At 40.7% G+C, this 14,170-nt stretch overlaps 1 protein-coding gene across 17 annotated transcripts in view; it reads right to left on the bottom strand.

Moving 5' to 3' along the window:
- Window positions 1-14,170, bottom strand: part of KALRN (kalirin RhoGEF kinase) — a 488,570-nt gene that overhangs the window by 18,377 nt on the left and 456,023 nt on the right. For 12 of the 17 annotated variants that reach the window (XM_053404179.1, XM_053404188.1, XM_053404207.1 and 9 more), the window contains 7 exons: window positions 13,777-13,827; window positions 12,120-12,197; window positions 11,018-11,203; window positions 9,617-9,788; window positions 8,180-8,421; window positions 6,782-7,029; window positions 2,591-2,714 (listed from right to left, as the gene is read on the bottom strand). In XM_053404179.1, the coding sequence (XP_053260154.1) occupies window positions 2,591-2,714; window positions 6,782-7,029; window positions 8,180-8,421; window positions 9,617-9,788; window positions 11,018-11,203; window positions 12,120-12,197; window positions 13,777-13,827 (1,101 nt within the window). Of the gene's footprint in view, window positions 1-2,590; window positions 2,715-2,964; window positions 2,990-6,052; window positions 7,030-8,179; window positions 8,422-9,616; window positions 9,789-11,017; window positions 11,204-12,119; window positions 12,198-13,776; window positions 13,828-14,170 lie in introns of those variants that run through there. The other 5 variants (XM_053404304.1, XM_053404318.1, XM_053404312.1 and 2 more) reach the window with 2 other exon arrangements.

The raw sequence follows: 14,170 nt of genomic DNA, 5'->3' as shown, positions 1-14,170 counted from the left end.
AGCAGCTATACAGAAGAATTTTAGCAGCTGCAGCTGGTCATGGCAGAAGTGGGGAAAAGCTGCACCTGCTAGAACTGCAGCTCCTACGCATCTGCTAAAGTTATATGAGCCCTATCTTCCTTTACTTCAACTAGGGTAAGCAGATGAAAGCATTAAGCAGGCTCACTGAAGTTAGCACTGCTGAACAGACACTGACAAACACAAGCATATTAACACAAAAATGCAAACGTTGTTAGAATGCATGCAGATTTTACATTGCCACCACCACAGTTAATTCAATTTAAACCCCAATTCAACAAAAACACTTCTGTGCAATCACTGGTATTCCAAAAACAGCATTAATTTGAATGGAAACCAAATTATTTGCCTGAAGATTTTCTATGGCATGAGTCACAGAATGTAGACTTGGTCCATTTGATAAAGTTCTAGAGGGAGCAAGAAGGACCTGGGGTGGATTAGGCACTCTTCCATATTATCCAAACACTGTATGTGACAAATCACACAACCAGAATGAAAACTAAGAAAAACCTTACAAATAAAAATGACAGTGTATTAGTAGCCCCGACAAATGCTGGCTGAATGGCATCAGCAGGGATCATGAGAACATGAAAAAAGTGGCTGACTCCTCACCATATTTGGAAAAAACCCACAAACAACTTTCTGATTGCCTAAGCCCCACTGAATTCAGCAGTTCATTAGAGACCAAGATGGACTGAGGCTTAAGAGCCTGATCAAAATAGTTGTTGGAAGTTAGTGATAGAAGAGCCCAGTAGACACCCACAATATTAGGAGGGTGATCCACAACAACTGATCACACCGCAGCTAGTGCCTAGGGGGCCACGGTTGGAAAAAGGTTGGGAGATACTGGTCTAGGGAACTGCAAAGGGTGAATTGACAATGCTCACTGTGCAACAACTCAGGCCATCACTAAGGCAAGCAGTGTGAGTACCCTGTTTGTAATTCTGCTGGAAGTCACAGATCTGCAGCCTTTGTCCATGAGAAGGTTGCTTGGCATAAAGCTGATATGTCAACCCCATGAAACAATGGTGTAGTGGTGGGCGAGAAGGTAAAGCTGGCATTTCACAATTAATTCCATGCCCCACTTCTTCATGGAAATGTTCAAAAAAATGTGTCACTGCAAGCAAAATGTACATACATCTCTGTTGGGCCACTTACAAAACTCCTGCTTCACTTCCACAAACATTCCTGGCACTTTTATACTAAAAAATTGCACTGAGATTTCTTCAGATCATGTTTATGGAGGGCAGGAATTTTGTGCCAACTGCATGACTTGCGTGTCTTCCACTGTCTCCAGTAAGTCATGCCTATTAAGAGGAAAAGCATTGAAACTGGGTTTCAGGGAGTGGAATTCAATCCCATGGTGGACAAAAAATTCCTTGGATACTCCTTGCCAAATCAGTCTGTCTCTTTTTCAGCTAGAAAATGACAACCAGTGATGTGATTCTCATGACGACTTTGAGGACTAGCGGGCATAAGTGGGAATTATGACTGTTATGTAAACTTCTTAGAAATTTTCTTTTTTGCTTAAGCATTCTAGAAATATTGTTAAATAAAACAAATAAAAAGAGACAATACTCAGAGTGGTGTCCCACCCCCACCCCCCAACTAAATGACTCATTATTACAACTGGATTTTCCTAATTCCTTTTTTGGGGGGGGGGGTGAATGATTAGCCAGAAGAGCTGGAAGTTATTTGGGTTGTTCCTATATAGCAGGCACAATTCCAGGAGAAGATGTCAGAAGCCACATGAAAGAACCAGAGCAGTAAGTAAACATTGCCCTTACATAACTGGGTGTGGGGAAAGGTGAAGTTTTTCTTCCTCATCCCTAATTTCTAGGAGTTTAATTTCTAGGAATTTGTTGAAAGCATCATGGAAGTCATCAACATGAACAGTCTTAGTCATAATATATCTATAACATACAAATCAATCTCTATAGTATTGGAAATGCCGCAACAGCTAAACTAGTTTAAAAACAGCAGTGTTAGGCAGTGTTTAAGCAGCCCTAGAAGGATGAAGCAGCCCCACCAAAACTTCTAGCAGGTCATTTTGACAGAGGCTGCCTGTTCTGCACTGCCATTGCTTACCAACCCCTGAAGGCATTTTGCTGCTCATGGATCATTTGTTGCAGATTGTTCCTCATCTATTAATAGCCAAGTCTTGCCTTGTTTGGGCTGGCATGATTTTTGGTCCCTCCAAGGGAAAATTTTGCTTGACTCTGCTTGGTCTTTTTAACTGCACATCTTTAACTGCACGTACACGTCTGATGGTTGCATTAAACTTCTGAAGTTAAATACTACACACAAACACACACACACAGAAACTATTTACTTACATTTTGGATGCCAGTGGTGAGGAGGGAAAAAAGCTGTGTTGTATCTTGCATGCAAAATCCGGCCAAAATGTCTACTACTACCGAAAAGTAAAACAAATTAAAAATAAAAAGCAAAAAGGGAAAAACAAAACAAAGTAAAAAGCCAGATGTCACCCCCTGTCCATATAGAGGATGTTGCAGGGGGAGTGAGGATGAGAAGCAGGAGGCAGCGCACAGCTTCTGATGGCCTTACTCACTTTAACAGAGACTTTGTTGCCCAGAATATCCTTGGGTTTACGTAGGCCATTGGCTTCAGTTTTGCCACTGCTTTCCTTTTCTGCCCGCTTTCTCATGCGCAGGGTATGCCATGAACATGACTTCCTGTTGTACCAAAAAATGCACCAATCAAATGGCGTATCTTAGTAGGAAGAGGAAGGGATGTGGAAAAGCAATCAGCACACATGTTGTTGATACCTGCAGCCCCCCTTAAGAAGGGAGAAGCAACTTGCAATATGCCCACTTGGGTGCAAACATTCAAGTCAGGATTTCAAACTAGTCTAGAACAAATGTTTTGTTTATTCTTGCTAACTGAAAAAAGATACTTTCTGTAAGTTGGCTGCAGGTCCGCAGATAACAGCATACTTCTTATTCATAACCTGCAAGGGTTGGCAAAGTAAATTCTTCCAGTTAAAGTGAAAATATTGCAAAATTAGAGAGAAATCAAGTCTTTGTGCATATCTTACAGAGCAACGCAAAGCATTTGTATATTCCATGGTTCGGCGCCAGCTCCCAAACACCAGAAGTTAGATAATAACCACTTTATTAGATAGAGGAGATAAACATCATAGTACAGCTGAGTTGCTAAAACACAGGCATGTTGAAAGAACAGGAACTTCTTTGCTTAAGTGTAGCAATGCTTGTCTTTCTGCTCTAAGGAACAGAAAATGAAGTTTCTATATTCCCATTTTGTGTCCCAATACACATCCTACCTTTGCCACAAAATGTTTTCTTTAGGATGGGGAAGCAGGAATAGTAAAGTGTTTGTATCAAAGCAAATAAGATTACTGACAACTATTTAGTCATTAACTGGATCGCCACTGCATGCCACTTTATAACAGAGAATCCCCCCTCCGTGGATTTGTAATACATTTTCATGTATACAGCTGAGTGAGAACTCACTTTTCAAAAACAGAAGCAAAACAGCTAGAACCATGGCTCAGTTGTCTGCTGCATTTGTCTTGGGTATGTATATATGTATGTATGTATGTATGTATGTATGTATGTATGCTGCAAGTCTAGACTCTGATCCCAGCTATGAAGACATAACAACATACCTTACAAGAAAGGGCAGGTGTGCACTTCATAACTGCCACAGGAAAACACTGCTGTAACATCAGTGTTTCCTGCAGAAAATATGTGAAGGGTGGGCATCCACACATACATCTTTTAAACATTCATGTACATATATCTGGGATTCCCAATTGAGCAAGAGGTTCTGGATGTGTGCACACACGTATGACATTCGCCTTTTTTTACTGTGGTGAAAAATGGTGTGTAGAGCTACTCAAAAAGTTGCATGCAAACTGGTAGATGAACATTTTATGAATTTTCTCACAAAACAACACTTTGTTCCAATACTGAAATGCTTTTGTGCTTATAGTATTGTTCACCAGATTACTTGGCTGCAGTGTAATATTAAAAAGCAAAAAAACCCCAAGGCTTAGAGCAAATAAGCCACACCATCACAAGACTAAACTGATTTATATCAAATTGTGGTCAACCGTAGTTTATGAACTGTGTATATGCTAGTGTTACAAGAGAAGTCTGATAGGCAACATTGTTTGGGAGCATGCAATGGATATCAATATCATCAAACCATGTGATACTGCGCTGTTCCAGTCCTGTTCACAACCTCCACATGCATGCTCACTGAACAAGTGGGGGAAATATAGCTTCATATTCATGTATATTTAGCAGAAGGTGTGGAAAGGGGCTCCTAATGACCTGTGGTTTCACTCCTTCACCCAAACATTCAGTGAATGTGTGTAATGCAGGCATGAACAGGACTTTGGTTTGCAGAGCTTAGGGGGCAGATTTCTCCAAGATTATACTTGAGCATAATATCCATAGAAGCATGAAAGGTAAATGGGAAAGAATGGGAACATTATTAAGGAACATAAAACTAGTGAAGTAAGATTGATATAGATTTGCTTTTTTTCTGAATAAAAGGCCAAACTTTTAATGTTGGAGAGGAGGGGAAGAAAAATTCCCATTTCCCCCTATACATTCAAGTTAGCTTGAAGTAATTTTGAGAACATAAAAGGCTTTGAAACAAAGTGTACAGAATTCTCAGCATTTGCAGTGATATTCTATAGTAGCGTGAAACCCATGAGAGAGATACATAGGCCTTCTCTCTCTGTACTGTTATGTATTTATGCATATATTGTCCATGTTTTTCCCACCCAGCAAGTCACTGTGCTTTATTTCCATTGGTGCAATGTTTGCTGTATCATTGGTCTTCCTGTAACATAGCAGTTTTGTGCATGAAAGGTCATGGTCAAAAACCTAAGTCCCAACCCACATGACAATTCCCCTTGCCATGAAAATAACTGCTCCCACATCTCACTGAATTTTGTGAATATGCCCCCTGGGCTGTTCCTAATATGGGAGGTACCCTGAGCAAGGCCAATCACACAAACGCCTGGTAAAACCAGCATGTGAGTTCCATTAAGAAACTTCTGTTACTCCCCATTTCCTCAGGCCTTGACATCATCTTCCGATCTTCACTGGATGAATGATGGTCAGGACATAGCTCAGTGGATAGAACACGACACTCTTAATCTCAGGGTTGTGGGTTCAATCCCCACATTGGGCAAAAGATTCTTGCTCTGCAGGGGATTGGACTAAATGACCCTACTAGTCCCTCCAACTCTACAATTCTATGATAACTTTGTAAAGACTATAAATTATTAGGCCCAGTGCAGACCTAACCATATTAAACATTGACAAGAAAGCAGGAGGTGTGCTGAGCTCACATTCTTTCTCCCCTCTTTGGTGTAAATTCACCTCTTCTCTTGTTGGTTTTCACCATAGTTGAGCACTACATTCAGGATGCACCAATGCTATCCATGGTTAATGCGAAGTAGCTTAGCAAATATTTGCAATCTTGTTTCAAATCCTGGTTAGAAATCAGACTCATAGCTAAACATGGTTAGCATCTATGCAGATGAAACAATAAATCATGGCTAAGGCTAATAAGAAAAAATTCTTTGTGTGGAAATTGTTATGTAGGCTATTCCCTCTCTCTTAAGTTATAAAGACTGGCAGCATTGTGCCTGCACTGGGCCTTATTCATTTGCTGCAGCATACGTTAAATCTAATGAGTCAACACACCTAATATTCAATACTTAAAAGTCCATTGAAGAGCTCCCTTCAGCAACTGTACTCCAAGGAATCTGTGCAAGATAACCAATGCTGAATCAATTTTTGACAACTGAAGATTAAAAAAAATAAAAATCAACTGGTTTTACAAAAAGGATTGTACCTTCAGTATTTAATATCAAAAACATTTTCTTGCATTATTTAATCATTTCAAACTGACAAATTTCAAAAAAAGGTGAAATAGTATTCACACATTTGTTAAATAAGCAACAAAACATTTTAAGAAAAATAAGAACTTAAAGAGGGTCAAAAACTGGTCCTTTTTAACCTCATCAAAACATGCTCATGGTGAAAATTTATTTTACATATTTAAAATAGTACATTTAAAATTATTAGTTACATTACAGGTACAATGATGAACATTGCGACTATCCATAATATTGCACAACCTGACTTCAAATATGGGTTTCTTTAAATAGTGCAAAATACTTTTTACAGGAATGTACTCCAAAGGGGATTTCTCAAACCAAATTATTTTTACAAAATATTATGTGAACAGAAAAAAGAAACTTTCAAAATAAAAAAGTTATAATCTGTACAAGAAATTGCCATTGACAACATTGAATCTCTAGTCCTTGAGAAGTGGGTCTCAATCCAATACAAGGCCTGATGTATGTGGGTGGTGTTTTTCTTTGCTCTATATCATTATAACCTATATATTTATATTTATATTTATATATATTATAAGCAATTTAAAACACAAGATAAATACAAGTCCAGTCAAATCAGGTCCATATTTAGGAAAGGATGGGGGGGGGGAACCATGCCCTTTAAACTGTCTATGGATCTCAATTCTTTACAAACTATGGGGGCAGAGCGGGGAGAGAACAAAATTCCAACAAAAGCCCAACTATGCCAACATAGGTACCCCATGTTGTGTTACCAAGCAAAGTTTGTTCCAATGGCACTGTAGATTTAAAAAAAAGGCAGGAAAATCCTAAGATTTGGGTTTTATTTTTCCTCAAAAATCCACATACTGCTCCCAGGGAATCCAACACAGCACTTACTTTATGCCTCCATCGCTATTATCTGTAGTTGATTTAGTGAGGGGAGCCAATATATTCCCTGGGATCCATCCTTCTGCTGCTGGTGAATGGTCATTGGCAGGCTGGTACACAAGGAACATGTTCTGCTGGTTAATGGCAAGTACTTGGACCACCTCACCCTGGTTGACACAGATTTCATTCTCCTTCAGTGCATAGTAATCTTTGATGACCACCATAGAAGAGGTCCCATTGCACCCACCCAAGTCATTCTGAAGAAGAGACACAGAAAGCAACAGTGACAAGATAGCTCGGGTGCAATGCTAAGTTTTTTATCAGCATCTCCTGGGCAACACATTTAACTGTACTAAGAGTTTACAAGACATCTCAGTGTGCACAGCAGTATGTTGCCTAGGCAACTGCACTGTGTTTCCTTCCATGTGATGCTGTGCAATTGATGGACTACAGATCAGTTGGCGTAAATTCACAAATGCATACTCATTGTCACTATAAGCAGTAGCTCTTTTTAATAGCCTGCTTGTGAAAAAAACCTACGCACAAGCTTGGGAAACAACAGTTGTCAACTAATTTCATAGGACATTTTTGAAAATCAATTATTTTCCTAATTTGGGAGATGGGAGGGCAAAGAAAGAAGATCAGTTAAATAAATGCATCAAGTTACATTGGTTTTGGAAGGCAAAGTGAAACCCTGGTCACATAATGGAAGTACTGCAGCTGATATAGTTAAGGTAAAGAAAAATAAGAAGCAAGAAGAACTTTGTCTGCAAAAGCTCCCTGGTTCAACTCATCTCCAGGTAGGGCTGGGAGAGAGTTAGGACTGAAACCCTGCTAGTCAGTGTAGACAATACTGAGCTAGGCAGACTAACAGTCTGACTTGGTACACCAGAGATTCCTAGGTTTCACTTTTGCCAGTTGTTGCTGAGAAAACTGCAAGAAGGAATAAAGGCAATTGCACTTTCTTGCTGTTATCTACTCCCTCTGAACATGGACTTCCCATTCAGCCATCAGTGGGGACCACTCCCCATGAATTTGTCTTAAGATTGTTGTTGTTCTTTAAAGCAACTACAACTAATAACCACCAGCACATGTGGCAGTGATTTCAAGGCTAGAGATGAACTTGTGTTTCCCTCTGTCGAATTTGCTTTCAGCTTTTTAAAAAAATTGCACCATGCAGATTCTTGAGCCCTTTCCTAACACCCAGAACAGACTTAAGACTGGATTTTGCTGCCTGAAAGCTGAAGACCATTTCCTTCTTGGATCAGAAGTTACCATCTATATATTGACTCACAGGTTCAAGTACTCACATCCACTAACCAGGATCAGTAACAGGCCAAATTTGAAATGATGGCAATTGCAGTAAAAAAACAACAACACACATACAAAGTGAAAATACACACATACCTTGATTAGTTCATATTTGTCCCCAGGCTGGTGCTGCTCATGCCCTGTGCTGCCATTGGAGGTAGATATTTTCAGAGGTGGAAGAGATGGGTTACGCATTGTAGCCTTCAAAGGTTTATCCGACCCTACTGGACCTGAGGAATAGGGTCTGGTGATGGGCTGAGGTACCCTGCTGGTCTGGGGTCTCATTACAGCAGAACTGCTGTTTTCTTTGCGCTGGTACTCTATAGGAGACTGTAGTGCTGGAGTAAAACACTAGGAGTTAGTACAGACCTGCCCATTTGCGACACCATGTTTGCCTAATGCAAGGGATGCCATGTTTAGCTTGTTTCAAACAAGTAGCCTGGGAAAATACAAACCACCTACATAGCTTGGAAGCACTGAAAGTTTCTCTTCAGGAAGAGTGAGGGAAGCACTTTCACAAGTGCTGACTTAACAAGACCGTAAAAACCCAACGGTGCAAATCAGGCCCACTTGGAGCTCATAGTAATACTCCCTACTTCTAGCCTCTTGGTAACAGCAACAGTGAGCAGTGTCTGCTCAGTGATACCCCTCCTGCTTTCATAATTTGTTGCTCTGGTGGTTGATCCTAAATAGCAGCTAGACCTAAAAGTTTACTAATCTTTATTTTATTTAAGATGAAATTGGTAGAGAAGAGAGGCAAAGGCACCTTCTGCAAAATTCTGGCTTAAGAACAAGAAAATAGAACAAACCTAGTTTCAAAGTCAGGAGCTCTGTATGCCCATCCCTTACTATATGCAAATATAACATGGATGGGGAACCTGTGAGCTGCTATATCCTCTCTAAGTAGAAGAGGAGTCCATAGCTGAAACTACATACTGTTTGGAGTAGGACTTCCTCTAATATGTCCTGAATCTCACATGATTTAGCTTCATTGGGGAAAAAATGTAGCTTGTACCCAAGACTGGCTTGCATACCTAAGGACTGTGAAGTGGCCAATTTTTAAAGAGGGATACAGGAAATGACAAGCCAATTAGCATAACATCTGTTCCAGGTAAATTGGTGGACACCGTTGTGAAAGATGATAGCGTATACAAAAAGCAGTGCCGCTGAAGAAGAATTAACATGGCTTCTGAGAAAGTAGGACTTGTCTTGCTAACCATTTATAGAGTTCTACGAGAGTGGCAGTAAGTATCTGGATGGGGTGATCTGGGGGACAATGGTACAATCCAACACACCCCATCCTGAAATCCACTGCTAGACTTCCTAAAAGAAAAAGATTTTCACCCTAGATTTTAATCCTTAGCACAAAATTTATCTGCCTCCAGTCATGCTCCATTTGAAAGGAAGGTTAGCGTGCATGACAGTTATGGAGGTGGCCTGCAACAGCAATCTAGGTAGGAATAAGGTTCTGCCCAGAACAGTCAGAAAGCACTTGGGTTTTCTATAATCAAGGACAGAGATAAAAATGCTTACCATTTAAAAAGTCCCTCTGTGTGTCCAGCACTTGATTGATATCCTCCACCCAAGCTTGCTGGATTTCAGGATTGGCTGCCTGCAAAATGAGCCTTTCTGACGTTTCCCGACTCATGAGTGCAAATTTGCATGGATCATTGTCCACATTATCCTCAAGGATTAGGTATGTCATCTGCAAGCAACCAGAGAAAGCTCAATGCTCATTCAAGGGGGAGCAAGCAAATTCAGGTAAACTATATAGCAGGTAAACAGAAAGATGGCCCTGCCACCACTGTCCAAATGAAGAGCAGCAACCACAGAAGGTTCACTTCTCCAGAGGAGGAACTCTCTGGGAGTAACATCCCATACAGAATACTTGGCTCTCAGCTTTGTTCTTCAGCTTCTGTGCTAAGCATCTTCAAGAACAGTTCAATTATCTTTGAGTTACTGGCTTTCTTTAATGGTTAGCAATTCTAATAATTATGGGTGGGAGGAAGAAAATTGCTCTACATGAGATGCCCTCCAAAACTGAAAATGCTTTCTGTCATATTGCCAAATAAACACAAGCATCAGAACAGCCTCTAAAAGGGAAAGTATAATGCTATTTGCCCAGGCATACAATGCAAGTGTACAAAGGTTTATCATCCGCTGACTGCAGTTTTTTGCTGAACATTTAAGAGCAGGGGTTTGGAATCTTTTTCAGTCCTGAAGGCCTCTTTCCTTCATGGGCAACCTTCTATGGGTTGGATGCCAGTAGGCCAAAGACGAAAGTGGGTGGGGCAATGGATGCAACTTTTACCTTTGTACAGTAGGCTATATTTGAGCCATGTAGAATTCAGAAGCGCGCACACACACACAACACACACCCATCCGTCAAGGCAAGCGAGAGGTGTTTTTGTAGGTCAACAACACATTTCATCCAGGCAAAAGCAGTGAAGGAGACTGCTGAGGCTGTTTGTGAGAGGGTGTAGCTCAGGGATGGGGTATGGCCAAGTGAGAGTACTGAGGGGCCAAGGGGCATTTGGCCCCTAGGCCTAAGGTTCTCCAATGCTGGTTTAGATAGTTCAGCTCTAATTAGATGTGATGTTATTTTGATGCTCATTATCCTAACCCATGCTATCCTAGCAGTTTTATTTAATCACTCAGTCTGCACACACACACACACACACGTCACAGAATAATAGAATATTAAAATAGATTATATATATATCGTACACCATGACTGCAAGTCAGAGAATGACATGATATAACTGTAGGACTGGAAAAGGACCTAATGACCATCTTCTTTAAACCGCCTGCACTAAAGCAGAAGGACCTTTTCACGCCACCAACTTTGCTATCTAGTGTGCAGCAAACCAAGAAAGGAAAAATGCGCTGCAGTGAAGTTTCCAAATGATTCAAGGAAGCACAACCACAACTTACCTTTATGCTTCGCTTAAACAGGTACCCAGGTGTTAGAGAGCCTTTCCTCAGAAGTTCACTAAAGATGACAATTTGCTCAAAGAGGAAAACTCTGCGTTCTTTTGGCCGAGAGAGACCTCCAGAATCCTGCTCCATTACATAGAATGTATCCTGCTGTAGCAACTTCCCTTGGGCTGCCAGCTTGCCCTAAGTTAAATAAATGTTAAGTTAAACATAGATGGCATAGAAAGAGGAAAGGCACCCAATCATGGCCAGCATGTTATCACATGGTCTGGGGTAGACCTTAGGATTTGCTGACGCGTGTGAAATGATTCATTATCACATGATGTTTAGCCATTTATGCTCAAAACTCGCTACCAAGTTCATGTACCCAATACCCTAACATGAATATGGAATTATGTACAATATATGCATGCCCACCCATATATCTGACCCTTGGAAACCTCCTGCATCAATCCCCCCCCCGAAGGAACACAGGAATTTGGCATGCACACACACAGAGGTGTATGTGCATATCTCCCACACCATACTATATTGTATGTGTTATAAGGGATTCAGTCCAACGCTCTGCCATATGTAAGATTTCCACATTGGTGACTCTGAAGCAGATGCCTGAAGTTTTACTCAAAATGACTTATAAATTAAGCAATCCCACAGGAGATTCGGGAGTAACAGGGAAATTATCTATAAGCTACAACAACTTCCACACAATACTACATAGAAGCTTCAAGGTTTCACTGGACTGAGAGTCACAGTGATGCCTTCAACAACAACAGCAAAGGTAAAAGGAACCAGGCATAAGAAACTGCTTGCTATGTGATTACAGGTGCCAAAGGAAATGATTAAACAGTCTCTGTTCAGCTGTGTGTGTGTTTGCACATGTGTGTGAGCACACTCCTGCCCACAAGTGTACAAACAAAACTTCCTTCCTGGGTAAGACTCAAAGTAGAAAGTTTAAGCATATCATACCCACCATTTTATGGAAGAAAGTTCACACAACCCCCCCCCCTTCTAAAATGCAGTTGGGCTATTCCAATGAGACACAGCTATTAGTGCCAACAATTGTACTATTACATCCACATTCAAAAATATTGACTTCTACCTCAAAGCCCTGAAGACGACCCAGGTTCATCATGTCATTGCAGCGTTTAGGAACAAGGCACATCAGCTCCACAGCTTTCTGTTGGAGAGAGGCAATACATAATCAGAACTGGAAGGAATGAAAGGGCATCTAGTGTGCTACCCTAATGAAGGTAGGGCAAACCACGTATTGACCCTTCAATCCATGGTACACAGGCCAGAGTCTGAAAGTGGGTATCTTGTAGAAAGATGTCAGTGGAGCAAATAGCTCAAGAACACTCAAGCAAGGGGGTCAATGCTTATTTTGCAGGACAGTATAACCAATTATTAAAGCAGCTAGACAGTGGAACTTCAAATATGGCTTCCCATCACACCATCACACCTACAGTGTGACCCAAAAATCCACCTACAAAATAATTCTATCAGGCACAATTATTGCCACCAAGGACTGACCACAATTCCCACCCATGTAGATGCCTGCTGTACACAGGAAATGCCCGAAGTGACCAGAGCAAGAAGAGTCTTCCTTGTTTTGGCTGTGGTGTGAAAGTGGTTCAGTGAAGCCAACCACAGGTGGGACAAGAATTGAATCCCTTGCTACCTTGCAAGCCAGTCATATGAAGCTGCCTTTGCCTCAAACCATCTAGAGACCATTAACTATCAGCAAGCCCCATTAACTTTACCAAATGCAAGCCCTGATGAAGCCATAGCTCCACAGCCTGCCTTTAAGTGGGACTACAGAAGGGTTGGTTTTGGACATAGGAAAAGGATTTTGAACTCCGGTTCAAGACCTGTGAATGAGGGAAAAGCTCCATCTGACTGTATTGTCTATTTTTGTGTTATGCCATGCCCTCATGGTGCACTTTCTCAGAATTCAAAATGTGTCCACTGATCCAATTATCGGCAACTACTGCAGTATGGGACAGAGTGAGCCTATGCATGAAGAGAAAGCTCCCCACTTTAGACCTCCTCCCCCCCCCATGAACTGATGGCAGGAAGGGGCAGTAAAGCTCCATTCAACACAAAGGTGAGCATGTGGAGAATGCTTGAAAGGGACTTCAATAAAATTATCTGAACAAATACTGTTTGGTAGCCAACATGGTCCCCTCCAGCTGTTGGATCACAACTCATGGAGGGAATGATGCTGCCTGGGACCGATGGAAGGGAGATCAAGCAACATCTTGGTCTACTGAAAGACCCTTTGCAAGTTCTAGGCTGGTATTCGAACTTGTGTCTTCCAAATTTGTAACTTGGTGTTTTTAATTAATGCATCATATCAAATGTCACCTTGTGTCAATTGCAACTATCCTTGATGACCAAAGGAAGAGGGCAAGGAAAGTCTAAAGTAAGGGTATTCAATTTGCTGCTCATAAGGCTAGGTTTTCATTCACTAATTTTAGCTCGAGTTGACATTTTACATTAAACATTACTGAAAATGAATACAGCATAAAAGCAGGTATTTAAAGGCAGCGGGGGTGGGGTGGGGAGTAAACAATTAAAAAATAATTTTTTCATCTTCTTATTGGTTTCACCATATGAAAATCACTCTTATATACTTTTTTGGTATCTTGACTTTCTGTTAATATACAAACACCCAAGCCAGCTCGCAACATGAACACATTATAATCATTCAATAAAAACAATACAAAAGAGAAAAGAAAGCAGATAAAAGTCCATACCTCTGTCTCTGAACATTCCAGCCCAGCTTTTTCACTGTATTTTAGAAAATCCTACAGGAAGGAAAAAAATCCTCTTAAAAATAATTAACAAGAATACATATTGACATTTTCCCCTTTGAAGGCATACTTGCTTACTTGTTGAAATGATTTTGCGTGGCAAGGTCCCAAACCCTCCCGAGATGTTAAGGAATAAAGACACATGAGACCACTAACTTTAAGTGAGTCTATGCTGCGGTTTAAAAGTGCCACCCATTTATAGACATAAAGGTCCTAACTGATGAGCAAATAGAACACAAGACTGAGCAAATAGAACACGAGGTGACATTTACAAATTTTATTGTGATCTACAGTAATTTTGTTATGCATGATTGAATCTGAAGGCTTTTTGAATGCA

Source organism: Podarcis raffonei, chromosome 1 (assembly GCF_027172205.1).
Source record: "Podarcis raffonei isolate rPodRaf1 chromosome 1, rPodRaf1.pri, whole genome shotgun sequence".
NCBI classification, from domain to species: domain Eukaryota; kingdom Metazoa; phylum Chordata; class Lepidosauria; order Squamata; family Lacertidae; genus Podarcis; species Podarcis raffonei.
This window is presented reverse-complemented; position numbering and strand designations above follow the sequence as displayed.